Source organism: Pristis pectinata, chromosome 10 (genome assembly GCF_009764475.1).
Source record: "Pristis pectinata isolate sPriPec2 chromosome 10, sPriPec2.1.pri, whole genome shotgun sequence".
NCBI lineage: Eukaryota > Metazoa > Chordata > Chondrichthyes > Rhinopristiformes > Pristidae > Pristis > Pristis pectinata.
Window position 1 is genome coordinate 32,381,031 of NC_067414.1, and position 17,818 is coordinate 32,398,848.

At 39.9% G+C, this 17,818-nt stretch overlaps 1 protein-coding gene across 1 annotated transcript in view; it reads left to right on the top strand.

Annotated features, from left to right (window-relative positions):
- pex7 (peroxisomal biogenesis factor 7) overlaps nt 1–17,818 on the top strand; it is a 62,451-nt gene continuing 44,633 nt past the window's right edge. The window contains exons 1-5 of the mRNA XM_052024798.1: nt 1–458; nt 4,571–4,628; nt 7,708–7,858; nt 13,613–13,690; nt 16,841–16,949. Coding sequence (XP_051880758.1) covers nt 335–458; nt 4,571–4,628; nt 7,708–7,858; nt 13,613–13,690; nt 16,841–16,949 — 520 coding nt within the window. The 5' untranslated portion in view covers nt 1–334. The remainder of the gene's footprint in view (nt 459–4,570; nt 4,629–7,707; nt 7,859–13,612; nt 13,691–16,840; nt 16,950–17,818) is intronic.

The window sequence follows — 17,818 nt, forward strand, 5'->3', positions numbered from 1 at the left end:
CTGCCTGCGGTCTCCTTTTACTGATAGTGATTTTACTGATAGTAAGATAGTGATTACACACAGCAAATGGGCGCTGTTTTTCATGAAGAGGCTCTTTCATTTTGCAACGCAAGTACATTAGAAGCAGTGCCGCCTCACCGTGCAGCGGCAGGGAACCGCACTGGGCTCGCGTTCCGCAGCAGTCGCGCGCAGCCGGATCCGGGTCGGCGTTCCATTTGCGTTCTGACGGCTGCGTCACGTGACCGCGTGCAATGGGTCGGCGCAGCTTCCGCTGTTCGGGGGCAGGGCTGCAGGCGCTCCCTCAGCGCTCACCCCGCTTGCTTGACAATGAAGGATGACGGACGCTGCCTCAATTAAAACCTTCCGGGTGCCAGCCCGCCACGGTTATGCAGTAGAAATATCTCCCTATTTCCCCTCCAGAGTGGCCTGCGCTACCTCCCAGTACTACGGAATCGCAGGTACCATGGCCGACACACATCGTTTGTTGTCAAAGTTAGGCATCATAGAATTATATTTTGCTTTAAGAGCAGGGAATTCGTGCAAAAGGAAGTATATTCAGCCCCAAAGATGTATATGTAGTAATTCCGATGAACTTCTGGGCACATTGCTGGGATGATACTTGTTTTAGATTTATTGCTATTTTTACATATTATTCGGGTCAACTACAGTTCATCTATCCAGTGTGACTCTTTAAGGAATAAACTTGGTTATTAAATTACTCATCTTTCTCGATACTGTGTCGTGAGGAAACAACGTTCAAATATGTAGCACAGAAACAGACCGTTCCATCCTAGAGGTCTGTTTCGGTGTTTATTACATACACAGGCCTTCCTCTCGGTCACATATCCTAATCTGTTCCTCTGTCCCTCATGTATGTATCAGATTTCCCATCAAGCACGTTAATACGATTGGTTACACTATAATCTGCGGTATGGAGGTTCACCTTTACGTTAGGCTGCAAAGTTTTCCAACCAGAGCATATTGCAATATACAATATATAACACAATGATTATCATTAGACAGTCACTAATGTGAGATTAATTTTCTGTAACAATGTTAATTTCCTGTTTATTTTGATCAACATTGACAGAAGAAGCTGTAGTTGACTGGGGTTGGTCGAAAGCAGAATCCAGCAGGGGTCATATTTGGGATTTTTTTGTTATGTGTGAATGAATTCTCAGATTCTCAACTCAACACTAAAAAAGTAGAGACAAAGTGAGAAATGGAAGACTGGAATTTATAAAACATCTTGCCTAGCCCCAGGAAGTCCCAGGATGATCAAAATTAAATGCATTCAAAGTGTGGTCACTGTTGCAATTTAGAAAACCAATGCTGGTGAGATAATGGTCAAATCTTCTCAGTTGTAATCGAAAGGCAGGAAACTGAAGATGTTAGAAATCTCAAATGAAAATAGGGTTTTCTTGTTTTATTATAGATCGTTTTATTGATATTAGGATAAAAGCCGATCAGAACGCACCCCTTTCTTCACAGAGAACGTGCTTTACAATCTGCAGATTTAGCTTGGTTCTGCAATTGTGCTAACAAATGGTAAAAATGGATTATACTTGAAATTGTGTTCTCAGGATTAATGGACTAGGCCTATGAATTATGCCCTCTGCCTCTGAAACTTACTTTTGACTTTTTGGAGTACTTCTCTTCTCCATCCCTATTCCCAGCTCTCTCCACTTATCTTCCAGCACAGTTTTCTTTACCTAAATGAGTCAAGCTGTTGGTTCTCCAGAATGTTAGCCAAGATAATTTATCATTGGTATTGGTTTATTATTGTCACTTGTACCGAGGTATACTGAAAAGCTTGTCTTACAAACTGATTGTACAGGTCAATTCATTACACAGTGCAGTTACATTGAGTTACTACAGAGTGCATTGATGTAGTACAGGTAAAAATAATAACAGTACAGATTAAAGTGTCACAGCTACAGAGAGAGTGCAGTGCAATAAGGTGCGAGGTTACAACAAGGTGGATCGTGAGGTCATAGTCCATCTCATTGTATAAGGGAACCATTCAATAGTCTTATCACAGTGGGGTAGAAGCTGTCCTTAAGTCTGGTGGTATGTGCCCTTGGGCTCCTATATCTTCTACCCAATGGAAGAGAAAAGAGAATATCCCAGGTGGGTGGGGTCTTTGATTATGCTGGCTGCTACACCAAGACAGCGAGAGGTAAAGACAGAGTCCAAGGAGGGGAGGCTGGTGTCCGTGATGCACTGGGCTGTGTCCACAACTCTCTGCAGCTTCTTGTGGTCTTGGGCAGAGCAGTTGCTGTACCAAGCTGTGATACATCCAGATAGGATGCTTTCTATGGTGCATCGGTAAAAGTTGGTGAGAGTCAAAGGGGACAAACCAAATTTTTTTAGCCTCCTGAGGAAGTAGAGGCACTGGTGAGCTTTCTTGGCCGTGGCGTCTACATGATTTGACCAGGACTGGCTGTTGGTGATTTTCACTCCCAGGAACTTGAAGCTTTCAACCCTCTCAAGCTCAGCACCATTGATGTAGACAGGTGCATGTACACTGCCCCCTTTCCTGAAGTCAATGACCAGCTCTTTAGTTTTGTTGACATTGAGGGAAAGGTTGTTGTCATGACACCATTCCACTAAGCTCTCTATTTCCTTCCTGTACTCCGACTCATCGCTGTTTGAGATATGGCCTACAACAGTGGTATCATCTGCAAACTTGTAGATGGAGTTAGAGCAGAATCTGGCCACACAGTCATGAGTGTATAGGGAGTAGAGTAGAGGGCTGAGGACGCAGCCTTGTGGGGCACCACTGTTTGAGAATAATCGTGCCGGAGGTATTGCTACCTATCCTCACTGATTGCGGTCTGTTGTTAGAAAGTCAAGGATCCAGTTACAGAGGGAGGTGTTGAGTCCTAGGTCTCGGAGTTTGGTGACAAGCTTGCTTGGAATTATTGTATTGAAGGCAGAGCTGTAGTCAATAAACAATAGTCTAACGTATGTGTCTTTACTGTCCAGATGCTCCAGAGCTGAGTGTAGAGCCAGGGAGATGGCATCCGCTGTAGAGCTGTTTCGCCGATAGGCAAATTGCAATTGGTCCAGGTTGTCTGGGAGGCTGGAGTTGATGCGTGCCATGACCAACCTCTCAATGCACTTCATGATGGTGGATGTCAGAGCCACTGGTCGGTAGTCATTGAGGCGTGTTACCTTGCTTTTCTTTGGTACCGGGGTGATAGTGGTCTTCTTAAAACAGGAGGGAACCTGAGATTGAAGCAGGGAGAGGTTGAATATGTCCGCAAATACTTCTGCCAGCTGATCAGCACAAGATCTGAGCACACCTGATCTTATCAGGATAGGTTGCATAGATTTATCTAGCATCTCACCGAAGAATGATTTATGGTGGGCTTAATAAAATTAAAGCTAAATCATTCATGATTGACAGGAAGCTCTCTTCACAGAGGGTAGCAGAATTAAGAGTTTACCTTGCCTAGGAGATTGTAAATGATGGTTTAATTAAAGTACTCAGGATTGCAATTGATGGGATTTTATTAGCTAAAGTATGTAAGGATGTGATACAAAGGTGAGTCGCGTAATCTAAATGAATGGTGGGACATATTTGAGGATCTCAATTGCTTGCCATGATGAGTGGTTAGTTTCAGTGACATTCTTCAATGAATCAAATGTAAATTAATTTTTTTTGGTACAATCACACCCCTACATTTCTAAATTTAGTTTCCTTTCTCTTTGTTTTTTGATGGGTGACTTATTTTGGGATATAATTGTCCAAAAGTTGCATTGTAAGTACTGAAATAAGTATGATTGTGTAGGGATTGTCAGTTTTTTGCCCTATTTGCATTAGAAAATAAATTACATAATTTAAAAAAAAGCCCACCTATGTCGAGAGTATAGAAAACTTTGTTTTGGTTAGATGTAAAGGAATTGCTTACTGTAGTTCAGGCCATGTGGCTGCTAGAAGTAAAATACTGGTGTTCTATTCAGGGAAATGTACAAAGTTTGAGTCTGATAGATTGTGGTAAACTTGATTGAATTGAAGACTGGCACTTTAAAAATGAGCATGCCTCATGTATGCAATACTTTTTATATAGAAAAATTACCATGGTTACAATTCTGTTACTACCTATAAACATTAGATCACCAGCAAGCTCATTGCAGTTTGGCTGCATAATGCAAGCAAACTACATCAGGTAATTGTTGCAAAATTGAAGTTTATCTAATCTTCAGCAATTACTGTGGTATTTAATAGTCTCAGGTTGTCGTGAGTGGTGAACGTGAATTATTGATGCAATGGTAATAAGTGCAGGCAACCCCTGCATTATGGCCCTTACAGAATTCACAAATCACTCCCCAGAAATTTGAGAAACAGAATAAAATTCGCTCTTGCAGAATAAAGTAAATAAATTAACACATTTTTTTTCAACACACATTTCTTGATGCATGTGCAGATGACATGGCTTCATGTTACGGTAATTCACAATATGGCCGTTTTCTAGGGACGCAACCCCCCCATGATGCGGGGCTTGCCTTTACATAACACTTGTGGTTGACTGTACTTGATTATTTTGCATGCACTATCTTTCAGGATGTGGAACATTAGTGGTGCTGGAACAGACAGAAGCTGGAATTAACTTTTTCAGGAGGTACTGTAAAACAAAAGAGGGTCTTTATGTTTTCCTAATAATCATACTATTCCTGAATATTGGCAGGAAAAAAGACTAAAATTGGGTTTCTTTTTTGTGTGAACTTAACCATTTTGGCTTTCCTACACCACTGTCTAGCTTTCTTTCTGAAAGGCAAATTATGAATATTGTGATTCTAACACCAACTACAATAAAACTCTGATTATTCAGAAATCCAGTTGTTTCGGCATCTGACTCACTGGTGATGTTACCTGCACTCCCTTTAATCTCACTGGGACCCCGTTTCCACCCTCCTGTCACATTTATCAATGCCTTGATTCCCAAACTCCCTGGAAACTCACTGGAGCCCCTATTCCCATGCTGCCTGACAGCTCACTGGGGTCCCCTTTCCCATGCCCCCAGCACATGTCATCCTGTTGCAGCTTCCATTGTTCATCTTCAGGATAAATGCACCACCAAAGCAAGCTGCACTAACAGAGTTTTTCTCTATTGTGATCCTTATGGTGAATTTATTGCAATTAACATAAAATCAACAAACTAGTTATCAGAGTTAACATTTAATAGATTTCTACAACATTAGGATATACTTGGGCAATAAGATTTTGAAATAGATTTTTCATATTACTGTAATGTAGTTTATATGTCATGGGTAACTCTATTACTTAAAAATGCTCAATTATTTTTCCATTAAGCCCTGGGCTTGATATGGAAATCTAACATTCTTGCCTTGAGGCTTGGCTTCTTGCACATTTTGCTTGTCGTTGGTTTCAGTAAATAAGAAAATGAAGAGGAAATGTGTTTTGAGTCAGAGCTTGAAATAAGAATAATAAAAATCAAGAAGGCATGTATTCTGGAAAAAAAAAATAAACAGGAAGTGCTGGAAACGATCAGCATGTCAGGAGCATTCTGTGGAGAGAAAAACTGGATTAAAATGTCAGGCCAGTGACCAGAATTGAAGTGTGAAAAAAAAAGTATATTCTGCGGTGCAGGGGAAGTGGGTGTGGGAGGTTGGTGAGTGGAGAGGATAAATGGAATGCCTGTGAGAGGGCGATGACACAATTGCTTTTGGAGCTGTCCAGTTAATACATGAATGAGGCAGTAGAAAAGATAAACAGATAAACATGCTGGAACATGCCTGTGAGAGGCAGACCACTGCAGGTACTGGAAACTGGAGACAAAAGGGAATGCTGGAAATATTCAGCAGCTGAGACAAGACCAAAGTTAATAGACCTTGTATCACAACTGGCCGGTTCTGAGAAAAACAGAGAAGGTTGATTATGTCAAATTGCTGACTTTGACGTTGAGTCTTGAGGGCTGCAATGCATCTAGACTGAAGAAGAGTTGCTGTTCCTTGAGGTTACATTGGGGCTTCATTGGAAAAGCGTAGGAGCCCAAAGACAAATGGGCCAAAGTTGGGGTGAAACAGGAGTGGCATTAACAGGCCACTGGAGGCTCAGGGAGATGTTCTGCAAAGAAGTCACCCACTCTGTGTTTGATTTCTTCAATGTGGAGGAGACATGCGATGAGCCCCGGATGCAAAACACTACATTGGAAGATGTGCAAGTGAATCCCTGTGTTATCTGGAAGGATTGGGTCCCTGAATTGGTGAGAAGGGATGAGGTTGCATTTACTGCAGTTGCATGGGAAATGCCATGAGAACACAAGGAAGCAGGAGGAGGCCACCAGGCCCCTCAAGCCTGCTCCATCATTCAATATGGTCATGGCTGATCTGTGCCAACCTCAATTCCTCATCTGTGCCAGTTCCCCATATCCCTCAATTCCTTGATCTTTCAAAAATGTATTTATTTCCACCCTTAAATATATATATATATATAATGACCTGGCCTCCACCACCCTTGGGCAGAGAATTCCAGAGATTCACTACCTTCTAAGAGAAGAAATTTCTATGTACCTCAATTTAAATGGCCGGCCCCTTATTTTGTAAGTGAGAGTAGGGTTACAGCATTGTGTGAAACATTTCCCCCATAACTGGCATTACTCATCAATAATTACACATAATTTTTACCCTGTGAATAGTTAACACCTTTTAAAATGTATTGACTAGTTGTTTTCGATATTATTTGTTGATATCACAGAATCAGTTAAAAATTATGTATGTAATAATGTGTAAACACAAAGTTTTTAAAAATTAAATCTGCTCCTTTAACTAATCATTTTATTTTTGAGGAAATGTATGATTTAGGCATTTCAAGATGTAATAAAATTAAAACCTTAAATGGATTAATAAATATAACATTGATTAAAATTCATCAGGCTCTGGGTTTTGCTGGCAAGGCTGGCCTTTCTTGCTAATCCCTAATTGTTCTTGAGAGGCTGGTGATCCATCTTGAATTGCTGAGTTCCTTCTGGTGAAGGTACTCCCAGACTGCTGTTGGGTAGGGAGTTCCAGGATTTAGACCCAAACAATAATGAAGGGATGACAAGTCAGGGTGGTGTATGATTTGGGGAGCATGCAGTTGTTCCCAATCACCTGCTGCCCTTGTCCTTCATGGGGGCCATGAGTTTGGAAGATGCTGTCAGGGTCAGATTCGTTAGATGCTTATTCAATGAGCAAGTGTGTTTGGATAATTTTGGCTTTATGGTTTCAAAAAAAGTTTGGCTCCTGGGGCTACCAAGCAGTTGAGAGGCTGGGTGAATTACATGTTGGGGGAAGAAGTCAAATTGCTTGGATTAATTGGTGGACAGGTGATTTGATTTACCTCTCTTTCTAAAGTTCTCCCTTAAGAAATTTGCTTTCCTATATTGGTGCCAAATGTACAATCATTTTATCCTTGTTTTCCCATTTTTAGAGATGTATTACTTTTGAAAGTGTTTTGCTTTCTTAGTTCAACAAGATGTCAGACAACTTTTTATTTTTCTATGGAGGAAGTTCTGTCCCTGTTATATCTGCCTTGTAGGCTGATAAAATTTGTATTAATTGAGAATTTCTATTATATAATCAGGTTTTTCTGAGTGCATAAGCCCTGCTTTCCAGAAAACACAAAGACAATTGTACATTCTCAAGTAGGAAAAAAAGTTTTTAAATAGCCATATTTAAATACATTATCCTTCTGTTTAGTTTTGACTGGAACGATAGCCTTTTTGATGTTACATGGAGTGAGAACAATGAACATGTCCTGGTCACTGGTAGTGGTGATGGATCTCTACAGATCTGGGACACAGCAGGCCCTACTGGACCCCTACGAGTCTTCAAGGAGCATACTCAAGAGGTAAAAATAAAATTTGGTGAATTTTCAGTTTGATTGGATTGTTACCTTAATTTCAGTTGTAGAAATTCCAGACTTTTAAAATGACTTCACTTGAGGCAGAGCTTAGTGAACGAGAAATGGCTGGTTTGTGAGTGATCAATGCTAATTTGACTCTTCTGCGTGGCAAAAGCATCTCGTTCTATTTATGCTGCAACTTGGCGAATGTTGATTTGTCAACAATGTCTGACAAATGTGAGACCACATGGAACCAAATGGAAGCCCACATCCAATTGTTGATCTCATTAGCAAATGAAAGAAATATAAAGAGAAAAAAACTTTAGAGAATGGCAAAGGAATTAAGGGGAAGTAGATTCAGATGAAATGAAAGAGGAATGGTGAGGGAGTTAAACAGAACAGATTAAAGGAAAAAAAAAGACAAATGAAAAGTACAGAAGAGATTAATAGATACTAAAGCCACATCAATTAAATCTTAGGAAGGGGACATTGTAACTGAGTTATGTTCAGGATTGTTGCAGTGGTCTTTGACTTAAAGCTGGTTGAAGTGCAAAAACATTCTGGACCCATGAAGAAGAGAGCCAGTGACTCTGTCCATCAGTGGTGGCAATAATGGAAATAAAACGATGGCTGCTTTTATAATTTACAGTGAATGTACATTCCCATCGGGAATAAAAACTTCATTTGAAATGTAGTACTGATGTGATCAACTAGAGAAGTTTTAAGGATTTTATTGAAAGAGAAAAACAATGTTGCCCCAATGGTGATATTAAGACTGAGAATTTGGAAGGTTTGAAATTTCAACAAAGGGTGACCAAGAAGTTGGTAAAGAAATTAGAACTGTAAATGATATTATGAGGCTGAGTCAGCTTTATGAAAAGGAAATTGTATTTGACAAATCTGTTGGCTTTTTGGGAATCCAACTAGCACAATTGTTAAATTGCAACCAGTTTGTGTAATTTATCTGGATTTTCCTAAGATGTGATCAGATGACAGACAAGAGTTGTTTATGGCAATATATTAGTGTGAATTGAAGTTTTGTTAATGAAAGTAAATATCAAGACTATGTAGGTCATATTGGATGGTAGGTTCTGTTAACAACATTAATAAAATATCACAGCAAGAAATTAAAAAAATGTGGCTGATTCTGTACCTCGAGTCTAAATTCTCAACTGATGTCCTTGTGCACAGAAATCTACTAATCTAAGCCTTGAATGTATTAAATGACTGAATATCCACAACTGAAAGAATTCTGCAGATTGGTAACACTCTACTTAAAGGAAATTTCTCCTCAGTGCATTCCCAAATGGCTGATCCTTATCCCTAGGAGACACAAGACACTGCAGAGGCTAGAATCTGGAGTAAAAAAAACAAGAGGTTGAGACCCTTCATCTGGACTGCTTCACCAGTCCAGATGAAGGATCTTGACCGGAAACTTCAACTGCCTATTTCCCTCCATAGATGCTGCCTGACCCGCTGAATTCCTTTAGTATCTTGTTTTTTCACACCATGCTCCCTAGTTCAAGTCTCTCCAGCTAGAGGAAACAGTTCCTTGACTCATCCCTGTCAATTCTTGGAATCATACATGCCTTCATGAGATCACGTCTCATTCTTCTAAACCCCAGTTAGCTTTGGCCAACCTTGCTCAGTTTCTTATCGTAGAATAAATTCCCTAATCCTGGAAATCAGCCCATTGAATGTGTGCTGCACTGAGCCTAAAACAAAGTCCCAGATACTTCTTTAGGAATGAAGACCAAATTTGCACACACTACTTCAAATGTGGTTTTGCCAACACCCTGCACAAACTTAGCAACATTTCCCTGCTTTGGCACTCCGACCATCAAAGGAAACATTTTGATGCTTTAATGCTTGCTGTACCTGCATGTCATGAACTAGCATTTCATGATTCCTCTTACACAAATATTTATTAGTTTCTCAGCATTTAGCGTAAATTATCCTATCAAAGTCAATAATCTTTTTATACTTCATCTGTCACCTTGTTGCTCACTCTCTTAAGTTGACGTTATCTCTTTCTAGATTCTTTGCATCCTTGAACTCAGCTTCCCATCCACCTCTGTATCATCAGTCAACTCAAGTTACTCTGCCTTTTTATCTAAATCATTAATATAAATAGTGAATAAGTGATGGTCCAATACTGATCCCTGCAGTATCTCACTAGTAATTGTCTGCCATTATGAAAATGGCTCCTACCACCTGTCCTTAACCAGTCCTCTATCTTTGCTAAAGAGGCACATTGACCATTGTTTTGAAGTTGTTGTTCACCTGCCCCGGGACATGTTCTGGTGTGGCCCAGGTAGTCTTTTGTAGAAAGCCTGGCTCATAACACTCAAGCATGGCTGAGTGCAGTACACTGGCAACCTGCTGTACTTGAACAACAGCTTTTGAGAGCCAGTGAGGATCTTTTTACCCTGAGATTCACAATCATTCAGAAGTATTTGAAATTTTTTTAAAAGTGTTGAAACAATCAAAAATATTTTAAAAAATATTCTCATACCGTAAATTGCATTTTTTTAAACGTCGAAAGCAAAGATGAAAACAACTTTGCTTACCTTCCTCCTGGCAGTCAATTCTCCCCATTCATGTAAATGGGAACTTGTTTGCTTCCACTTGCTTTAAATTGATGCAGGCTCATTGGAGAAGGACAGCGGAGGTGTGGCAACAGTCAGTGACATTGGGGCAGAAGATGATGTTCATGTCAGCAATGGAAATCAGCACCTCCATTGGAATACCCAAGAAGCTTCTGGTATAGAAACTGAAATTTGGGTTGACGATCTGCCCCGTTATGTTGCCCCCAGCCATATGAGTCCTTGTTTTATGACTTTCTCTGTGGTATCTTATCAAATGCTACATCCACGAGTTGCCCAGAATTTCTTCTGATGGTTTCAGCCCCAATACGCTCTGTTAGATTTGTTAATGTACCTCATTATATTATGATTTTTTTAAGTTCTTGCTGCTACATTTTGTCCCATACCGCTCTTGTGGTTGCCCGTTTATCTCCCAGATCCGTTCAGACCTATACCAGTTTGCATGCAATTTGGATAGTAATCTGTGATTAATACTTCTGAAGGTCTTCTTTTAATTGTAACCATAATCCCTCAGTTTCTCAGCAGAGTCTGATTCCTTGTGCTAACGAGGATTCTTTTACTCTAAGGTCTTCTTCGGCATTAGGGAGATTTCCTTAATCAATGCACTGGGAAGATAACGCAATCTTGGAACATTTGGTCACATCTCCAGATCTCTCTCCCTGACTGCACTGTTCCTGGTCACTACCGTGTTTCTTTTCAATGCCCCCTACTTGAACATTGTCAAGGTCAGATTTCCTGTTCTTGTTCACATCTGTATAGACTTGGGGATAAGGTCAACAGTTAAGGGTCCTTCATCAGTATATTCTTAGTCCAAACACCTGGCTGATTCTTGGTCACTTCTTTCTTTCATGACCTCTGCCCAAATCTAGATAGCTACCTAACCCAAGAGATATTCCTACCTTCTGGACCAAACTGTTCAATTAGCATTTCCCTTCTCTAATGTTTGGCAATGTCTACAGAATTCAACTGTTTGAGGTTTTCATTCATTTGAGATTTAATTTGTTTTTGATTAACTAGTTTTATCTACTGTTTATTGCAGTATCAACTATCTACTCTTTTACTTTGGCAAGATTTATTTTAAATAAACAGACATATTAACTTATAGTAAGCACAAGACACATTTTAAATACCTGCTACCTGAAACTTGCACAAATTACTATATGTATAAAGCAACACTTCTTTCCCCTTCTGAAGAATTCCCATGGGGACTGAATTCTGATCTAGCACTGTTAAAGTCAAGGCTAATCTGACCTCCACTTTCTTGCAAGATCCTCATAATGGCTCTTATGCATTATGGGGATCTTGCAAGAAAGTAGAGGTCAGATTAGCCTTGATTTTTGAATGGTGAAACAGGCGTGAGGGGACCATATTATCCTTTCCTACTATTTTCTTTGTTCTAATGTACACATGGGGATGCATGGCTAATTGGACGAATAATGGTATGCTTGGCAAGGTGAACATGTTAAATTGCTATTAGATAAAAAGTTTACTTAGTTAGTGACATTACAAGGAGTCTGCTTGGTCTAGCATTGAATCCTGTGAAGCTGTGTTTAAATTTTACATAAATTTTCAGTGACCCTGACAACTTTTCAGTGGGAATGTTTACTTAATATCTGATTTATTTCAATGAACTATTGACAGTAAGCGAATTAAAAGGCTTCATATAATCTTAGAGGATGCACTGTGACTTGGCCATTTGGATTCAAAATTGGCTTGCCCATAGAAGACAGGGTAGCAGTTGATGGGACTTATTCGAGCTGGAGGTCCATGACTGGTGGTGTTCGGCAGGGGTCAGCACTGGGATCTCTGCTGTTTGTGATTTATATATATAAACGACTTGGATGAGAATCTAGATGGGTGGGTTAGTAAATTCGCAGACGATACAAGGATTGGCAGTGGTGATGATTGTGTGGAAGATTGCCAAAGGATACAGAGGGATATAGATCAGTTGCAGATATGGGTGGAGAAATGACAGATGGAGTTTAATCTGGCCAAATATGAAGTGTTGCTCTTTGGGAGATCAAATGTAAAGGGACAGTACACTGTTAATGGCAAGACTCTTAACGGTGTTGATGTACAGAGGGATCTCTTCCTGAGTATATAACTCCCTGAAAGTGGCTGCACTGGCGGATAGGGTGGTAAAGAAGGCGTATGGCATGCTTGCCTTCATTAGTCGAGGCATTGACTTCAAGAGTTGGGAAGTTATGTTGCAGCTTTATAATACTCTAGTTAGGCCGCATCTGGAGTATTGCATTCAATTCTGGTTGCCCTATTATAAGAAGGATGTGGAGGCTTTGGAGAGGGTGCAGAAAAGGTTTACCAGGATGCTGCCTGATTAGAGGTTTTGTGCAATAAGGAGAGGTTGGACAAACTTGGGTTGTTTTCTCTGGAGTGGCAGAGGCTGAGGGGGGACCCGACAGAGGTTTACAACATTATGAGAGGCATAGATAGAGTAGACAGCCAGTATCTTTTTCCCAGAGTTGAAATGTCTAATTCCAGAGGACATACATTTAAAGTGAGGGGGTAAGTTCAGGGGAGATGTGCAGGGCAAGTTTTTTTTTACAAAGTGGTAGGTGCCTGGAATGTACTGCCAGGGGTGGTGGTGGAGGCAAATACGATAGAGGCATTTAAGAGGCTCTTAAGAGAAGCACATGAATGTGCAGGAAATGGAGGGATATGGACATTGTGTATGCAGAAGGGATTATTTCGGTTAGGCGCTTAATTAGTTCGCCACAACATCATGGGCTGAAGGGCTTGTTCCTGTGCTGTACTGTTCCATCTTCCAATAATAATCTTTTGTTATAAACAATATAAAAATGCCTTTCTCTCTGTTATAAGATCAAACATTAAGTGGTGTGAAATGACCTGTTAAATGTCTGTGGATTTTTCATAGTGATGTGTCTATAGACTTTTCAATAAAGAATAGTTGAGTTGTTTATGATAGATTGTTTCATCAAATTAAAGCAATTAAGTGAGTGGAGGTCACCTTGCTGATAACCATGGGTTGGTTATTCAGAGTCTCGTGAAGTACATGTGAAAAAGCCATTCCAAGTCTCAGATTCCAAGTTTCATTTTGCCTTTGCAATCCTCGGATTAACCATCTTATTTTGCTTGTTTAACTATTTTGTGTTATTCTTCCCCTCTGCTGTCACAGGTTTACTGTGTGGATTGGAGCCAAACACGAGGAGAACACCTTGTAGTATCTGGATCGTGGGATCGGACCATAAAAGTAGTAAGTTTATTCTGTTTTTTAGAAGAAACAATGGAGAAACATTAGTTTTCTTCCAAAGATTTTATTCTGAACATACCAAAAATGAAAAATAAGGAACCCTTAAAACAATATAAGAAAGTTTAATTGATGGTCCACATTCAGCCAGATTGATTGGACCAGCCTGTCTCATGGTTGGCCCTTGCGATGGCCCTGAGCCACGCTAATCTTTTGTGGCTGCATGTAATTGCATTCACCTTTAACTGTTCATTTGCACAAATAGGCCAGCCAACAGTGGCACTTAGCCAGTGGGGCAACCTCCAACGAATTGCAATGCTCACATCATTGCATTCCAGACTCCCAATGACCTTGAGTCTTTGCTGCCACAGCCACTGTGCAAGATGGAGCAGACATGAGCAGTGTGTTGGTCTCGGGTAATGCAGACAGAGGCTTTGCCCAGGCACAGCTTTGATGGTTTTCTGACAGTTTGAATTGTCGAAAGATCTTGCCACTGTTTCCAAATGCCTCAGTTGATACATTTATTTAACACAGTTAAACTATACCATGTAATTAAAACAATGTTATTTACAGTAAAGTAAATGAAACAAACCACTTTCCTTTTAAATGAAGCTTGTTGGTTGAAATGAATGGGGTCGTGGAGGATGTGTCAGCTAGGGCTGGTGTAAAGTTGAAGGACAAGGTGTGAGGTGTATCCAGCCCCTGAGCTTGCCAACTTACGGAATGCCCCAGGCTTCATGTTGAATCCAGTTGTGGTTGGATACATGTGTATCTGACTTGCAGTGTGTTCCTCAATTCTGTGCTGCAATGTGCAGGTGCAGGAGTCTGTAATGCAATGATGTGAGCACTGCAACTAGTCGGAGGTTCCCTATGGCCCCACTGGCTAAATTCCAATATTGGCTGGCCTACTTGTGCAATTAAAGAGTTGGAGGTGAATGGAATTACGGGGTATCATTTGCTCAACGTTACCTGCATTAAGGAAACTATCTCACAAAGTTTGATGATCTATTTGAAATTGCCTTCATTTTTAAATGGGCCAGTGGAATGATTAGTTACAACCTAATTTTGAATTTGTTGAGCACCAATTTTTATAATTCCCTTGAACATGAAGGGTCAATGAATTGTAAAACTAATTTATTGGAAATGCTATAGCTATGTGGATGGACTAAAGAATCTTGGGTCCTCTTTAGAGTAGAAAAGGCAAAGGTAATGTCTGCTATTTACAAGGTACTTCAGAACCTCTTAAAGTCATTATTGCAAACAAGGGCAGCGGGTCATGTGAATGCCACCACCTCCGAGTTCCAACCCCACTTAATCCTTCATCCCCTTGGCACCCACCACTTGATTTTTAAGTTCATTGTGAATCCAACCAAAATGTACTATGGAATTACTTTCAACACGAAGCAGTTCAGGGTGGTGGATCACCACTGGCTTCTCAAGGCAATTAATTTTGCTCCTCATCACTGATCTCACCCTTTAAATTAATCTGGTTGCTCTAAGATTCAGGTGCTTTTCCTATATAATTTAAAGAAACCTGCACTCTGTTGACAGGTAATAGGACTGTACTGTGTGTCATAAACCAGCAACAAAAGAAACACACTGAGCATGATTCAGTGTTAAAAACTATTTTATTAATCACTACTTATGATAATACGTAAAATAAAAGTTAAAAAAAAATGTTATTATGTTAGAATTCAAAAATGTTAAACCTCGAAAGTTAACCCCAAAACTAAACTCTTCGTGTGTGTGTGTGACAAAGTCCAAAACTCCCAGTTCCTGAATGGTTCTTAAAGTTCAGTTCCGCAAGCCATAAGGTGAAACATGAGCAAGGGCTTCTTCAACAACCACCGTTGTCTGAAGATAAGATGTAGATGTAGAAAAACATAGAGAGAGTACATACGAAATCCAAATGTTCCACGATGGAACCCAAACGACACTTCAGTGTTTACTCGGTAGTGACTTCCTCACCCCGAAAAGCATCCGAACCGTGGTCGTCCACATACAAATACCTGTTTCCTTCTACAGGTCAGCAACAAAGTGAACTCCACCGGATTACTTCCAACTTTTCCATACATGGATTTCAGTGGCAAACACAGTTATTGTTTCTCATCTATCGATAGAGAAAACAAGCAGGCTGGTGTCTCTCTCCCTTCTCTCTCTCTCTCCTTCTTCTGACTTCTTCAGCAACGTCATTACGTCCTTTATCTTCTATTGACGTAAGCACGCCCCACACACACATACACACACACTCTCTATCTTAAAGGGACTTTCACTGAGTCCGTAACATGTGTGCTGCCACATGAATTCCCCATTACTTCTAAAAGTATTGGCTTTGTACCATAATGTGGCTTTATCTGAGATGGAGCAACCAATAAGCAGCATAACCGAATGTGATATACCATTCACTGCAATCCTGAACGCAAACATTGGATTCTTCCCAAAACATAATTGGTAAAAGGGCAGGCACGGTAGTGTAAGGGGCAGGCACGGTAGTGTAGGGCAGGCACGATAGTGTAGTGGTTAGCGTAACGTTATTACAGTGCTAGTGACCCGGGTTCAATTCTGGCCACTGTCTGTAAGGAGTTTGTACGTTCTCCCTGCGTCTGCGTGGGTTTCCTCCGGGGGCTCCAGTTTCCTTCCACATTCCAACGACATACGGGTTAGGAAGTTGTGGGCATACTATGTTGGCGCTGGAAGCATGGCGACACTTGCGGGCTGCCCCCAGAACACCCTACGCAGAGAAGCATTTCACTGTGTGATTTGATGTACATGTGACTAATAAAGAAATATTATCTTTACTTGCTATAGATAGAATTTATCTTGTATCCCTTCCCAAAACTAATACTTGCTTTCTTAATAAAGGCAGCCCTTTGGTTGAAAGATCTGTCCAATACTTTTCCTTGAAGTTTTGTTGTGGACTGTCATTGTAATTTCAAAAGAAGTTGTCTCTATACCTAAAGTTGTTTTTCACAGAGGACTTACCCATTATGTTCTTTTTAAAATGGTCCAAAAATAACTGTCAAACTCATTATACCAAACAAAGGCCTTTCATTTGAACTCTGACTACAGAGACCCTGACATTGTATTTAGATGATGTGCTAGTTCTTGGATATGTCTGTTTATAGAGAAGTTGATCAGTGTTTTTCTTTTCTGCAGTGGGATCCATTGGTAAAAGATTCAGTTTCTACATTCCGGGGACATGAAAGTGTCATTTACAGCACAATCTGGTCACCACATATCCCAGGTTGTTTTGCTTCAGCCTCAGGTACATCTTTTTTCAATATAAGTACTTAGGTATTGGTTTATTATTGTTACTTGTTACCAAGGTACAGTGAAAAACTTGTCTTGCATGCCGTTCGTACAGATCAATTCATTACACAGTGCATTGAGGTAGTACAGGGTAAAACAATAACAGAATACAGAGTAAAAGAACATTATTAGTAATAGTGACATAGAATTTAAATTTAAAAGTGTAGAATGATTATACTAAAAGTAATGAGTAAGTCTGCAGAGAGCAGCTTCCAACGAGTCGCCATGCTCCGGTGCCATTTTGTTTGTTAAAAATACTAATGAATTTTGTAACTCAGGTTCCTGATCCCACCACTTAACCTAACCTTTTGAATGTTTTTGGAAATATTTTGGTAAACTGCTTATCTTTTGACATATGAAATCATAATTTACACAATATGTTCCAATACTGTGAAGTAATTTTGTGTGGTGTGAATTCTGTGTAATGTCACTGCAATACAATGTGCGTGGTGCAATAACAAAGATCTGTTTATTTGGAATGAAATTTGTAACTTGCAGATTTTATTTAAAATGGGAAATTATTCTCAAATATAGCTGTCTTCAAAGTTGGTTACATTTCTTTGGGTTTTAAGGAAAAGAAACTGCTTGAAAACAGTCTAATTTTTATTACATCCTTTGAACTCTATATTTTTAATTGAAGAATTGTTTTGTGACACCTATGCACTACAAGTTTAACCTGCAATAGGCTTTTGATGCTGTTGAAACAAGATTAGAGCTAGATCATTAATTATAAACAAAAAAGCTACAGAGGCTGGAAATACTCAGCAGGTCATGTGGCATTCTGTAGAGAGATATATGGAGTTGATATTTCAAATCAATGACCCT